General features: G+C 45.0%; 1 protein-coding gene across 15 annotated transcripts in view; it reads right to left on the bottom strand.

Moving 5' to 3' along the window:
• The window catches only part of Frmd4a (FERM domain containing 4A), a 749,198-nt gene that overhangs the window by 95,550 nt on the left and 637,721 nt on the right, over window positions 1–15,927 (bottom strand). For all 15 annotated transcript variants that reach the window (XM_076572733.1, XM_076572735.1, XM_076572742.1 and 12 more), the window contains 2 exons: window positions 6,476–6,532; window positions 4,782–4,804 (listed from right to left, as the gene is read on the bottom strand). In XM_076572733.1, the coding sequence (XP_076428848.1) occupies window positions 4,782–4,804; window positions 6,476–6,532 (80 nt within the window). The remainder of the gene's footprint in view (window positions 1–4,781; window positions 4,805–6,475; window positions 6,533–15,927) is intronic.

Below are 15,927 nucleotides of genomic sequence, written 5' to 3'. Positions count from 1 at the left end.
GATTCCATGAATACATTTGGGTTTTATTCTGTATTGGGCCCACCCCACCTAACATTAGCTACTATAGCTGCCCTGGTTGATAGCTTGGAGGCTATTCAATTGTTTTCAGACAGAAATGCCAACTCTGCTCACTTCCTGAACGGTGACACATGCGATTTGTTTTTAAACATGAACACACATCAGGAAATGAAGCAAGATTATTTGTGCTGTGCTGAGGAAAATAGTACAAGTGAGAAAACATTATTTTTAGATAAGACTATTTCCTAACCCTTTAATGATAGCATACAAATTTGTCTACGCCATGTCAGACTATCAACACGCATGATACATTTTTTCTCACTATCATGGGTACTATTCACTTAACTGTCTATATCTCAGCCATTGGTTTTTAGCATTGTTAACCCAACATTTCATTATCACATTAAGAATGCTGGTTGTGGAGCACACACCTTTAGTTCTAGCACTTGGGAGACAGAGGAAATCCTATCTCTGTGAGTTCAAGGCCAGCCTGGTCTACATAGTGAGTTTCAGGACAGTCAGGGATATATAGAGAGGTCCTATTTCAGAGAACTCGAAGAAGAGGCTGTGAGCCTTTCTATCAACTGAAAAGAGAAATATGCAAGAAAACCCTTCGGGATGTGCTGAGCAAGAAAAAGGGACTCAAAGACAGAAGAGCCAGGAAGTGGCAGAGCAGAGCTGTTCTTGTTCAGGGCTGTCCCTGTATCAGCCTCTTCCTACGGACACTCGGTCAGCACTTCCATCCTCTCTCGCTCGCAAACATAACCTCCTTTGTCTCATGCCTCAGTGAAGGTGTTCTTATGGTTTGTGTGCTCTGTGTGGTTTTTAATACTCATTCTCCACAGGTAGAGTCAAATCCCACTTGATGAACTGTTGAGTAGAGAAAGGCAGTGTGCCCAGGGCAAGGTAGGCTTTTAGGAAGGGACAGATTCAAGACCCTCAGGTTAGGGAAGACTTACTTATTTCAATATGTAAGTTCGTACACCACATTAATGCAGTGCCCTTGGGGGTCTGAAGAGGGTGTCTAATGCCCTGGGGCTAGAGTTAAAAATGATTGGGAGTTGCCTTGTGGATGGTGGGAATCAAACTTAGGTCCTCTGGAAGAGAAGCCAGTATTCTTAACCACTGAGACATTTTTCCAGCCCCAGGGTTACTTTGGTTTTCGTGTGAGGTCATTAATTTAAACAGCTATTTGACCACCTAGACTCTATGCCATCTTAGAATTAAGCTTTGGATCCTGGGCTAAACATACAAAAGTCTTCTCCAAAGGTCTATATTTCTAAGCTTATTTATTTATTGATGTTGTTGAGGAAAACATATTTATGGCAGGTAGTGCTTACAAATTAAAACCATTCAGTTGCACACCGAACTAAGGTAAAAGAACCATGCATTAATGACTAGTGTCAAAATCTAGTTTCTACAAAACTTAACTATGCAAACGGCAAATCTAAAATGCCTGTTATTCAGCTACCGAACCAGTATGGTGAACTCCTGGGTATGGAGAATCTTCTCAGAAGTGGCCCTCAAGAGGCACACATAAGAAATGAAGCATCAAGCTGGGCAGTGGTGGCACACACCTTTAGTCCCAGCACCTGGGAGAAAAAGGCAGGTGGATCTCTGAGTTCCAGAGCTTTAGGACAGCCAGAGCTACTCAGAGAAACCCTGTCTTGAAAAACAAAACAAAAGAAAAAGAAAGAAATGATGTGTCTTATTCCCAAATTCAAGCATATATTATATTCTTGAAATTATTTTTCTTAATATTTTATTATTTATTTCTTTTTATGTGTGCACTTCATTGATGTGTTCCAATGGGTGTGAATACATGTGCCTGTGGGTATACGGAAACCAGAGGTTGGCATCAGGGGTCTTCCCTGATTACTCTATACCTTATTGTCATGAGACAGTCTCTGACTGAGCCTGTCCTTGAGTTCTGCCTGGCTGGTTGGCTGATGAGCACCTGGGAATCCTGCTGTCTTTGTCCCCATACTGACACACAGTGCCGGGGTTACACATTGCTGCTTTCAGCTGTGTGTGTGCTGAACCACAGTCCATGTTTACAGAGTGGCCCTGAGAATTCTCACGAGTTATCGATCTTGAGCCTGCCTTAGAAAACGATGTGTTGTCCGGGATTGGCATGTCACGGCTCACCTCTGCATTCTGTGGGGTGGATTTTTTGGGATGAGACAAACTGACCTTGCATGAACTGTCTGACCTCCAGTTCTCCTGGCGGCTACTTCTCTCTCTAGACAGCTGCAGCTACGGAGAAGCCGCTAGCCAGCTCTGACCCATGCAACAGCCTTTGCATATCTACTTTCAACCAACACACCGGTGGGCTGGAGCTGACAAAGGGGCTGTGAGGGATTATGGGGCCTGCTCTTCTTCCTCCCTGGTGGTTAGCCTGTGTGGCTGCACTCCCAGGATCTGTGGGACAGAAGAGGTTGTTTCCAGAGCGCGCGCGCGCGCGCACACACACACACACACACACACACACACACACTCACTCACTCAGGTCAGGGTGCTCTATGTGTGGGTTCTGAGCTGGCCAATGGAAAAGTTTCTTCAGAGTAAGTACATCGGACACAGGCCTCCCCTGGATTTGTGGCCTTGCAACCAGTTTTCACAGAACTGCAGACATCTTTTTTAAGTGGGTGGATTTGCACTTGTTGAAACCCTCAATTCTAATCCCAAACTCAGGTCATAAGAAAAAAACAAAGAGCAGATTACAAGCTATAGTGTCTACAAACTGAGCAAGCTTCATTCAATAGATGAACTTCATTCAACAAGTAAATGAGGACTGGCCATTTGCCAAGTTCAAGGTCTCTGGCTAAGGCCTCCCACACCTGTTAGATAGTGAAAATCTGACTCTCTCTACTTCCTGCCAAAGACTTGGGAAACCCAAATAAAAGAGGCATGGAGCTCTCTTTACAGAAAGCACCCAAACTGAGATAAGGGGCCACAATTTGGACCAACAAGGAGTCAGCTAACTCTAGCACACAGGCTCACATTATCCATCCGCTCTTGTTTTTGTACGGCCTGTGAATGAAGAGGGGGGTCTTACATTTTTAGATAAAGAAGATGAGGAGGAGGAAAGGAAAGGAAGAACAAGAGAAAAGGAGGGAGAGGAAGAAAAATTCATGATCCATGAGGATTTATGTAACATTCAAATGTCTGTTTCCCTAAATAAAGTTTTATTGAAACACAACCATGTTTCTTAATTCTCCTACCACATGAGGCTCCTTTGACACTTGGACAAGGTGCAGTTCCTGTAGTGGAGACCATGTGACCTGGGAAAGCCAGGTATATGTCCTTTATAGAGAAAGCTTGCCAACTATCATTTTAGATTTTAAAATATCCCTTTCCATTTAGCTGAGATAATTGACTGAGAACATATACCTCAGGCTGGTTAGGGTACATTTATAGATTTAAAAAACCTTCAAAGATAGCAAGATGCATGTACTCTTGATGGGGAAGAAATATGATTTGGTCTGTGAGTGTGCAGGAACATCCTCCTGTAAGGGCGAGTCTAGGGACCAGAAGCAGATTCAGGTGGCTTCTTTAACCACTTTCCTTACTCTTTTTGAGGCAGGGTCTCTCACTGAACCTGGAGCTCACCACTTTGACTGACCGGCTGACAGGCAAGTCCTAGGAGTCTTCTTGTCTCTGTCTCTTTCTGCCTCAGCACTGGAGGTACGGACACACAGTTAGTACTGTGCTTTCTAAACGGGTGCCGGGGCTTTGAACTCAAGTCCTCGTGCCTAGATAGTAAACGCTTCATCCCCTGCACCATTTCCCCAGATCTGATGTCTATTTCTTGTTGACATTAATTTTCTGCCTTTGTCCTGTTAGGCCAGAACATTGTACCTTTTTCTTTTCATCTTTCTTCACCCACTGTGGGGGTGGGGGCTATAACTGGCCTCACATCTGTCAGGCAGGGGTGTCCTACCTCTGAGCTATAAGTCCCAGCTCTTGAAACCATATGGCTGGATATTTTGCTTTCTTGGCCATATAGTCATTCCTTTTACAGGAAAATCTTGGTCCTAAAGAATGGGCCATGCTGAGCTTTTCCCAGAAGATGATGATAAACCAGAATCCTGGGAAATGTCTGCCTATGCACAGTTAGTTCTGCCGAGGGCTAGCTACGATCCCCTGTGCTGTGAGGGCTCCACATAGCACATGAGAGACTGGGGACGATTTCAGCTGTGCTGCGCTGTGTATGGTGCTCAATGAATGAATGAATGAATGTTCAAGCCAGTCGTGGCACAGGATTACTCACGCTATCCTCAGCAGTTAAGTCTGTTTTTTTTTTTTTTCTCAACATAGCATCTTTCCATGGAAGGCAGACAGGAGTGGTATTTCTGTACTGTTAATACTCCCCCTTGAAAGTCAGTAACTAAAGTGAGAGGATAAAAAGATGTGCATCTCTCCATCTCCTCGTTAGAACTGTCCGGTTATATGCAACCAAATTTACATCCCAGGAGCGATTCCCGGCTCCCCAGAGACACCTGAGAACAATGGACATTGGAAACACTGGGCTCCGAGCTCAGCTTTTCAGTAGCCCAAAGGAGGTTCGTTTGGTAAGAATACTGTCCTCACTACCACTGTGTGCGCCCCGCCAGACTGCCTGTTCAGCTGGCAGTCCAACAGCTGGATCTCACCAATTAATGTGCCGCACTCCTACAAGGCTCGTGCAAGGTAGTTTCTTTAAATGTTAAAGCAACAAATACATTTTTAAGCCAATAAGAGAATGATTTCTGGGGACTCACCTAGAGAAATCGCCTTTTGCTTCCTGTGGAAGAAAAACAAACGAGTGAAACAGGATGGATCCATGGTTAAGAATGAAAACTCACATCCTGGAATCAAGGCTACTTCTCTGCTGAATAAGATAAGACAAGCTTTCTACTGCTGTCCACCCTGTTCTCTGGATTCAGTGATGAGGAACGCTCAGCCAGGTGTGGGAGAACCTTCCCGTAACTGTGATTCCCGGCACTTGGGATGCTCAGGGAGGAGGATTCTGAGTTTGAAATCAGCCTTGGTTGCATAGTGAGACTCCATCTGGTGGGTCAGAGTCAGGGAGACTATGTACATACGTCACCCGAATAAGACACACAATGTAAACTTCACAAAGTTATATATAAGTTTACACTTCAAGGCCCCAGTCTAGCTAAATGAGGCTTAAAACTTCTAAACTGAGCACATATCTGGATAAAATTCTCTTTCTCTCCCTCCCTCCCTTTTTCCTTTCTCTCCTTTCCTCATACATACACAAATTATCTCTCTCCTTTCTCTCCTCCCCTCCTCCTCCCTACTCTTTCCCCCTCCCTCTCTTCAGTTTCCTATTTCCTCCTTTAAACCTCCCCCCTCTAAACCCCTTCTCTTCCAGTCCCTTCCACCCTCCCTTCCTTTCGCTCCAGACATCTGCAGTCTGCCCTCCTGGCCCAACTTCCACAGCAGCTGGGATTACAGGTGCATGCCACTGTGCCAGGCTACAACTGTCTACTTCTTCTGTTACGTTTGGAACGGTGAGCTCTTTCCTAATTATACTGTTGGAATTGGAAGCCAGAGCCCATGTGGACATCAGTGAGCATGGTAGAATTATCTTGGACACAGCAGCACACAATAAACACTTGTTAAAAGAATAACTTCATGATAGTGCTTCAACTCATCCTGCCAATGTTATAGACGATGCTTGTGATATTTTGTTTGTGCTCTAACAAATAAAGCTTGCCTGGAGATCAGAGTGTGGAGCTAGCCACTAATTAACCATAGAGGTCAGACAGTGGTAGCATACACCTTTAATCCCAGCACTTGGGATCTCATATCTTTGATCCCAGTACTTGGGAGGCACATGCCTTTAATCCCAGCGCCAGGGAGGAGGAAACAGGAAGTGATATGGCTGGGCAGAGAGAGGAATATAAGGTGGGTGGAGACAAGAGCTCAACTCCTTTCAGGCTGAGGAGCTGGCAAGATAAGAGGTGGCTATGGCTTGTTCCTTTGTCTCTCTTATCTTTCAGCATTTACCCCGATATCTGACTCCGGGTTTTTATTTTTAAGACTAATTAGGATTTGCGCTGCCGATATTCCTATCTGTCTGTCTGTCTCAAACTAAAGATTGTTACTTTGCCTTATTATGGGAGAGGAGGTAATTCTTTCTAGGTATCCATTTGGTTTTTCTTAGGGCAAAAGAAGGTACCAAACTCAAGTGGGGTACCTTCTTTTGTGTGGGGTTGGAGGATCAAACAATGGCAGATTAAACCCATAACTTTCCCCCCCCAAGGTCCTATGATATACTGTCTTGAAATTTTGGAATAGTACAAACCTCTAATTACAGCCATGGCATCAGCATTCCTAATACCTCCTTCATCTGTGGCTAGAAAACCTTAGAAAGTCCAGCAGTGAAGGTGGCTGCTCCGTGTGATGGCAGCTACATTTCCTTTTGTGTGTACATACAACAACTTACCTGTAAGATATAGGAAGCCAATTCAAACACCACTTCACTGTCAACATCAATAAGCTCCTGAAAGGAAAAAAAATGAAGCTGAGTCTTTTATATCTACTTAGTTTTGAATAATTAATTAATTAAAAGCTTTAAAAATACAGATCTTGCAGTGTAGTCCAGGCTGGCCTCAAACTCACAACCTTGCTGTGTCTGCCTCCCAAGTGTGGAGATTCTAGGTGTGTGACACCGAACTCTTTGGAATTCGGTACTAAACAGCTTCCTTACAGCAGCTCCCATGGAAGAGACCTGGTCTTTCTTGGGAGTTCCCCAGAATCACAAATACTGTGATTTAGAGTGTCCTTGATTCTTTAGACAGTTTCTCCAAGTGACTCCATCCTGAACACTTCCCAAGATCTTTTCAAGAAGCCTATGCATCGTCTTCAAATCTGGATGAGGCAGTAGGGATGGACCATGTCCTGCTTTGTGGATGTCTGCTCATCTTTATTTTTATTTCATGTGTATGAGTGTTTTATGTGCATGTATGTCTGTGTATCACATGCATGAAGAAGGAGGGTGTGTGTGTGTGTGTGTGTGTGTGTGTGTGTGTGTAAGGAAAGAGAGAAGGGGAGTAGGGGAGGGAGAAAGGGAGGGAGAGGGTGAGGGGAAGAGAGAGACTCTGTGCAGATACATATTCAAGGCCAGAAGAGGGTGTTGGAGTTATAGATGGTTCTAAGCTATCATATGAGTGCTGAGAATTAAACCTAGGTCTTCTGGAAGAGTAGCCAATGCTCCTAACCACTGAGCCATCTCTCTAGCCCCAAACCTGTTCATCTTATCAACCATAAGAATAGAGCTGCTCAATAATGAAAATTACATTTTTTTATTTTTGTTTTCTGAGATAGGGTCTCATGTGTAGCCCTGGGTGGCCCAGAGCTCAGACTGGCCTCTGCCTCCCAAGTGCTGTGACTGAAGGGTTCCCATCCATGTCCAGCCCCATTACAGTCTTTTTAATCTCTGCCTTAGTACTCGTAGTGAGGCTTCATGGAAAGAAATGTTCCCATGGGGTCATGACTTGATTGGAAGGTAAACTAGCAAGACTGAAAGTGTGGTTCCTCAGTGGTACCCAGCACAATTCTTTCATGTGCTCAGAGCTCAGGGAAGCTAGCGGCTAGCATGTCAATAGAGATCTATAATGTTTCCATCTTAACAAAGGTTCTATTAGTCATTGATAGTCTGGTGTCTAATTTAAGTATTCTTCTGTTCTTTTAGGACTTCACCAAATGGTTGTAATCTAGGAGTGTGGCCTTAAAAGAATAAAAACTTTTTGGTTTTTGAAAAAAAAAAACCAATGTATGTTTTTATCAACACACACACATAACTAGACTCTAAGCAGGAACATTCACATTTATGCCAGCATACGTTTACTCCAGTGGTCCAAGATGACATCATCTAGTGATGTCATGGTCACTGTAGTTTGTATAAATGTACTCGATGCCTGCACAACAATAAAGCCACTTACCACATCTATCAGAGTACTCCCTGCCACGAAGCAACATGGGCCTGAATTTCTATGTTTGTAAAAACAGCACCATTGAGGCACTAATTAAAACATGTGCAAAAGTCTATGTGTTTATCATATACAAATTGATGGCTTTGGAGGCAGGCCTACACACGTGAGACACCATCACCACAATACATCTGTCCGTTACCCTCCAGAATATCTGTTTTTGTGGTTAAGCACTTGACATGACCCCACCCTCTTAATGAACTTTTAAGTGAATGATGCCATATTATATATGGCCTGTAGGGTTAGAGACAAATCCAGATCCATTAGCAGGCAACAAGAAGTTAAGTGACGTCATTTTTCTACCGTCAAGATTGAGGAGCAATTCCTGTCTTCATCACTTCCGGTCTCACTCTAGAGCTCTGGCTGGCTTTAAACTGATGGCCATCCTCCTGCCTCAGCCTTTCAGGTGCTGTGATTAAGGCATGAGCCACCTTGCCCAGCACATTTTCATTTTTCATTCCCTAGTATCTCTAGGTCTGATGGTGAGTGGCTGGCAAGAGGAAAAGCTAAGAGAGACCAAGAGACCAGTAGCTTGACACCATGCTTTTCACTGAGGGTGGATATCCAAAACCACGATGTGGCTTGCCTCGAGTCATGAGGACCATAATGGCAGTTACTGTGCTGGGAACCACACTTCTCTAATAGGTGACCTCATTTAGGACCTGCCCCCTCCCAAGTTAATAAGGTCTCAGTTTCAGCCAGCACACTCTCAGAACATTATTTATAACTGAAGTTAGCATGAAGAAGTGATTTAAATTAAGAGTTATTTGAACTACAAGCCAAACTCTGATATATGGAGTTTTTTTTTAATTAGTTGGGGGGCATCCAAAATTGTCTGCCATAACTCATGGCAATATATTCAAACAGTATTGCATCTTTTGAAGAAGGGATATCCTCTTGTTCTCTCAGGCCAAGGAATTCCAAATAGATAAAGACGGTTGCTACTGAGCCGCTTCAGAAGTATGGCTCAAGAGAACCAACAACCATCTAACAACCATATGGAAGAATGAGGGACAACCATTCTTTATGGTTAACCAGCCACGGGAGCTTAACGGCCTCCATAATTCACCTGCCCTGTCAGAGCTGGGATGTGGGAGAATGTTTGCATGGCAGTTGTGGGATTACCAGCTCCCTTCAAAACGTAAGTCGTACAACAGTGTACAAACGAGTTCACAGAAACTCTGTCCAGAGTTCCCACTGATCAGCTTGCTAAAGAGCGCACAGTACTTGAGAGCATAATGGTGTGTGTGTGTGTGTGTGTGTGTGTGTGTGTGTGTGTGTGTGTGTTTGCATGTGTGAGCCCTTCTGTTAAACATTTACACCTAGGATGCGGTGAATGGTCAACAGTGGGCTAATGGTTAACACCATCTGGGAGGCTTATCTCATGTGTAACTCAAAATCAACCGCTGGCAGACAGCCCTCCGCAGGAGCATACTGTGTGACTGATAATTTGAATCGTTTGCTAGATGTAAGTGTCTGTGTGAGGAAGGAGAGGTGGGGGAAGGAAGGAAGGCCTTTTCTTTTGCACAACCTGATATGCAGTCCCAGGAGGTCCTGTAGGTGAATATTAACCACAGTGCTCTACCAGCTACAGCGAAGCCTCCAACAACACAGTTTAAATGGCTGGCCTGGTTTAGGCAAGTTCTCTCTCACTGTAGCTGTCCTTAGGGTAAGTGGAAACGAATGTCTCTAACTAGGGTGGATTCTCCTTTTCCCTTCAGGTGAAGAGACTATAAAACACCTAGAGTCAGAATGTGTTCAAAACAGAGGAAAGGGAAGCAGGAGGAGATGCCCCAGACTCTGCACACACTGATTACATTTTTAAGATTTTTCTTTAATGAAACAAAGCCTTTGATTTTTCTGTTCACTTCCGGAGTTTCCCCTGAAAGCCGAGTTCTCTGTAGAGGAGTTAGCAGAGGTCCTAGAGATATTCCTTTCAGGTCTCAACTGTCACATGACATCAAATATGACTCTACCTTTCCCTCAGCTGGCTTCCCTGGCAAGCCAGAGGTGGCCCCCCTTCATGTGCCTATCTGGGGAAGATTTCCATCAGAGGATCTTGACATGTTCCAAACAAACACCCCCATGCAACGGGGGGCTTGTGGATACTTTCTCATCATCCTTAGTCAGTTCTTCCTGACCCATGGTTCAGAAGGGTTTGCTGGTACTTTTCATGTTGTACCAAGAATCTCAATGGAGATTTCTCTGTGGTTAGGATGAGAAATTCCAACGTTCTCATACAACAAATGAGATGATTGTAATAGTTAGTGTTGATTGCCATCTTGACAGAGTGTAGAACTGCCCTGGAGATGGGCTTCTGGGAATGTCTGTGAGGGATTATCTTGATTATATTACTTGAGGTTGGAAGGCCAGCTCTGTGGCGGCACCATTCCATGGCTGGGACCCTGGACTGGATGAATGGAGAAAGGGGGCAGCATCCATCCCTCTGTTTCTTGATCATGGATGTGATGTGATCAACTATGTCAAGCCTCTGCCACTTAGCCTTCCCTATTATGCTGGACCAAACTGTTGGGAATCTGCTCCAGTCTCACTCCACCCATTCCAGACTCCGCCCTTCAGAAAGCCCGCCAAGGGTCAGCTCCTCCCCTGGAGCTGCTCAAGACCACGCCTACAGGGTGTTTAAGACCTGGTCGCCAGACCTGCCATGTGGTTTTCTCTCCTGACTTTCCAAGAGTCACTTGGGAGTTGCTTTGCTGTGTTTATTAAACTTGAACTTATTAATTTGGCTTGGATGGCTTATTGCATTGGTAGAGTTACCCACTACGGGGGGTCGGGGTGCGGGGTGCGGGGTGTTTTCTATCACAAACCTTTGGACTGTAAGCCAGAATAAAGCCTAAAGTTGCCTTTGTCAGAATGCGTTATCACAGCAACAGGAACAGAAATGAAGACAATAATTGGGAAAAAAAAACAAAACAAAACCATGAGGAGCAACTATAGGGAAGTGAGGATGACATCAGCAAACTCCAATCAGAATCCCCTACTTGGTCACCCCAAGGGCTTTCCTCACGATCCTTACCCAGTCACCACCTTTATTCTTACCCACAACACATGGGAAGATCTTGTCTGGCAGTCTTCCTAAAGGTCACCACTACTCTCACCTGAGAATGACTTCTAGTCTTAACCCTGACTCCCAACAGCCCAGAAACAGCCAACATCACTGTTCTCCTTGTGTTTCAATTACTTCCTCACCAGACACGAAGGACGAGCTTTCTGATTCTCTTGCCGAACTTGGTGAGACATAAATATAGAGGCAATCCAGGAACTGCAAACTCACTGGAAATGCTAGCTCGGTGTTATTTATTTCTCCTCACCAGTATTGATAGACAGCCCAAACCACAGAGTTTTGCCTCTGCTCTTTGGTGTATTTTAGTATTGATGGTCGTATTTAGCAAACTTTCTTAGAGCAGTGCTGTGTCTACTGGTCACCATGCAGACAATGGTTGTACTTTATTACCATTGTAATATGAACGTTTACCTCTTGCTTGGACTTATCTCAGTGTCCGGCTTAAATAGTATTTATAGACATGTCTTAAAGGGTGTTTTCAGGTGAGACTAGCATTTGAATCACCGGACTTAGACCGCCCTCCTGAAAGACAGTGGCTGCCACCCAATTCTTTAAGGGTCCAAAGAGAATAAAAGGCAGAGGAAAATCAAACTTCCTGTTATTTCCCCCTCCCACGCTCTTGGAGAGGGATGCTGGCCTAGGGTCTTGCTGAGGCTGGCCGAGCATTGACTATGTAGCTCAGAGCAGCTTTGAACTCATGACTCTTCCGCCTCAGCCTCCCATGTCCTGAGACTGCGGGTGTGCACCGTCACACCCACTTCATGACTCACTGGATGAGTTAGCATCTCCCATCTCACTTTCCCCTGCCCTCCGGATGAGATTCGCAATGCCGGCCTCCCTGCTTCTCAGGCCTCTAGACTGAGTCATGACTTTTCTGGGCTCTATCTTGCAGGAGACATATCCCAGATTTCTCAGCCTCCAGTCACACGGGCCAACCCCACACAGTAAGGGTCCTTTGTGTCCCTGTGGAGAACCCTGACTAACACGGTGCATAGCGTCAAACTTGGGGATGAGGTCGTATGTAGGTGACCTCCCTGGCTACCTTCCTGTGGCTGTGTGGTTGCCATGTCTCGTTGCACAACTCTTAATGAACCTCTGGAGCTGTGTCTGGGCACGGCTAAGACCTGAGAACTTGGAGAGTTCCCCTTTGTCAGCCCTTTGCCAGGTCTTCAGCAGTCAAGATAGGTCATGTCGGTCTCATGATCCACAGAAGCGCATTGCCATTCACATGCATTCTCACTGGAACTTCCCAGCCCTGGGGTGTCTTGTGCTACTCACTGTCGACAGCCCACATTAACGTCCTAAGGAGCTGTTCTTTTCAAAGTCTGCTACACACTGTCAAGAGGCTCATTTCTGAAAGGCTGAAAAGGAGAGCCCTCCCTTGTCCCTGTTTTTATGCTCTTGGTCATGTAAGCACATGCACGACATCTTCATCAGCCAAAATGAGAGATAAGGATGGGGATCCCGGGAGTCTGAGGCTAATGTTTATGTTGGTTCCTCATCTTGTGGGACTGGATTCTGGGCTTCGTTCCTCCCACCTACAGATGAAATGACATTGCAGGTCCATTAACACAGCTCTTTGAAGCTCTTCAATATAGACCACTTATTTCAGTACCAACAAGAGCGACAGCATTTGGACCTTCAGAGGCCAACGAGGTCCAAGAATAATTAGTTAAACTATGCATATGTGAATCAAGGCCAGGATCAAGGCAGACATCTCAGAAAAAAGGCTAGACGAGACCTTTCAATACACATAGAGCCGGGGTTTGTTTTTGTATCCTCAATTTCCTCTCCCTCTCTAATGATTCCTTTTTTCTTCCGCATTTGAAACAAGATCTCACATAGTTCACACTGGCCTCAACTTGCTACTCAGCTGAGGATGACCTTGAACTCCTGATCCTCCTGCCTCCATCTGCAAGTTCTGAGACTATAGAAATGCACCATCACATCTGGCTCCAGCTCTGCCTTGTTCTGTCACCATCTGCTCTGGATGTCTACACACAAGCACCAAATGCGGTGGGGTCAGAAAGTCACCAATAAAAAGCAGTTTTCTATTCATCAGTCATGGGTCTAGTCAGTTACAGCTAATGGAAGGTAATCATAAAAATCCTCTCCAGGGCTAGAGAGGTGGCTCAGAAGTTAAGAGTACTGGCTGTTCTTCCAGAGGTCCTGAGTTCAATTCCCAGCAACCATCTATAACGAGATCTGGTGCCCTTTTCTGGCATGTAGGCATACATGGCAGCAGAAAACTATGCATAATTAATAAATAAATCTTTAAAAAATCCACTCTAAAAAAAATAGGCATGTCACTTTCCTCTTGCCCAAGGAAGCATATTTCACTCCATCTGAAGATGGAGACCTTGGGGTTTGGGGCTCCGATAAGATTGGATGTGATAAGCACTGAGATGAAGTCTAATTTAATTGTGGGAACACAAAGAGTGGAAAGCTACAGGGTTTGACTATGAGATTTACAACGACACACCAGGCATTCTGAGCAACAAAACTTAGGTCACCCCACCCACAGCAAATAAATACCAACCGCTCCTCTGGGTAGCTGGGATGGAAGCGCTTTGGATTTAGGAGCCAATTTTCTTATCTCTCCCCAGCTTTGTGTGCGAAGCTCATTAAAAGTAAAGTTAAATAAAAAAACGTTCTAATTTCCTTTGTACTTTTAGGATCTGTAGATTTGTGGGAATTGTTCTTTCTAAATGATGAAATTTAAAATAACATTAAACATATTAAATAAATATAGCATTGAATACTAAAATTAAAAAGAAAACTTTAAAAAGACATCAATTTACAATCTAAATTTTGTAGAGAGGTTAATGTGATGACTAATTTTTTAAAAAATTATTTATTTTGCTGGGCAGTGGTGGCACACGCCTTTAATCCAAGCACTTGTGAGGCAGAGGCAGGTGGATCTCTGTGAGTTCGAGGCCAGCCTGGTCTACAGAGCTAGTTCCAGGACAGCCAAGGCTCAAGGTTACACAAAGAAACCCTGTCTCAAAAAATGATTAATTTTGTGTGTATACATTTATCTGAGTGTGCACCACATGTGTTCAGGATCCTGTGGAGGTCAGCAAAGGGTGCTGGGTCCCCTGGAACTGGAGTTAGAGGTGGTTGTCAGTCACTAAGTGGGTGCTGGCAACCAAAAGCAGGTCCTCTGCAAGAGCAGCCAGCGCTCTTAACGGCCAAGCCATCTCTCCATGACTAGTTTTTAAACTTCCTCAGTCCCTCCCTCCCTCCCTCCCTCCCTCCCTCCCTCCCTCCCTCCCTCCCTCCCTCCCTCCCTCCCTCCTTCTTCTCTCTCCCTCTGTCCCTCCCTCTCTCCTTTTTCTGGCCTCAAATTTGCTAAATAGTGGAGGATGACTCTGAGCTTCTGATCCTCCTGCCTCTACCTCCGGAATGCTAAAATTGCAAATGTACACCACTGCATTGGTTTATATGGTACTGGGAAGGGAACCTGGGGTTTTGTTTATGCTAGACCAGCAATGTACCATAGTTGCCTATAATCTTTTCAGATAGACTATCATTATGTAGTCTAGAATGATCCTCCTACCTTGGTCTCCCCAGTACTGGGATTCTAAGTACTACTACACTGGTTGATTTTTTTTTTTTTTTTGACAGAGTTTATCTGTGTAACAGCCCTGGATGTCCTGGAACTCACTTTGTAGACCAGGCTGGCCTTGAACTCACAGAGATCCACCTGCCTCTGTCTTCCTAGTGCTAGAATTAAAGGCGTGTGCTACCATGCCTGGCTGGTTCAAACTAATTTCTGACAGTGATTTCAGTTGTCAGTGTAGAACTCAGAGGAAGGTAGCATTCACCTCACAGCCTGAATGCGGAAGAAGAACGCAAGAGGCCATGTTTACCAAATCTCTCCAGCCGTGTGTGACAGGTGGGCTGCCTCCTACAGGCTGACTGATGGACCTCTCCAGCTGTCATAAGAAGTCACAATCACGGAGGGAGGAGACCAGAGGGGAAAGGTTTGGCCGGACAATCCTGCCGGCTCACAAGTCTTCACCCAGGAAACACAGCATCTTGTTGGAATTTTCGGTGGAACTGAACACATAGTCCTAAAAGATGTTTGTTCGTCTCCTGAACATAAATATTTCTCCACTGCCCACCCGTCACCGTAGGTAGTTATAACATAGGTGTTGTTAGACCACACGAGGTGTCAGCAAGTCCACGCTACAGTCCTTCCTGTCTCACCGGAAGTGTGTAGTGATAGTCCTGCTCCCACAGTTTATCTCCGCAAGTTGGGGAATGATGATTGTTTCCCCGATTTTGTTGTAGAAATCACGAGGGTGTAAAGGAAGAGAAAGTGAGAGAGAAATTTACTGTTGCTGTGTTTTCTCACTCCTGGTAAAAGGAGGAAGGAAAAAAGGAAGGGAGGGAGGGAGGGAGGGAGGGAGGGAGGGAGGGAGGGAGGGAAGGAGGGAGGGAGGGAGGAAGAAAGGAAAGGAAAACCATGTTTGTAGCTCTAGAAAAATAAAAAGAAAACCGCCTTTCCTGCCTGCCTGCTGAAAGAGAGACGAGAAGAGGCTTCTCCAGACGGATGCAAGCTGCAGCAAAAAGTTTACATCCCAAAACGAGGCCACTTTTCCTCCTAAGCCATGGAAACTGGCATGGCCCAGGTGGAAATGGGAGTGTACGTCCCTCACCCAAAGACTGATATTCAGGTCCCCTTGGAAACAGCAGCTTGCCCATTGGACCCTTCCTCAGTGACACTGAGACAGGATTTTGACCCATGTGTTCAGATCATCTCATTAGTTTTCCTGGCTCCCTTGTAATCAGGAATGGACAGACTGGGATTCCCCG

The sequence above is a fragment of the Peromyscus maniculatus genome, chromosome 5 (genome assembly GCF_049852395.1).
Source record: "Peromyscus maniculatus bairdii isolate BWxNUB_F1_BW_parent chromosome 5, HU_Pman_BW_mat_3.1, whole genome shotgun sequence".
Classification (NCBI taxonomy): domain Eukaryota; kingdom Metazoa; phylum Chordata; class Mammalia; order Rodentia; family Cricetidae; genus Peromyscus; species Peromyscus maniculatus.
The sequence above is the reverse complement of the archived record's forward strand: the minus strand, read 5'-3'. Positions and strand labels throughout refer to the sequence as shown.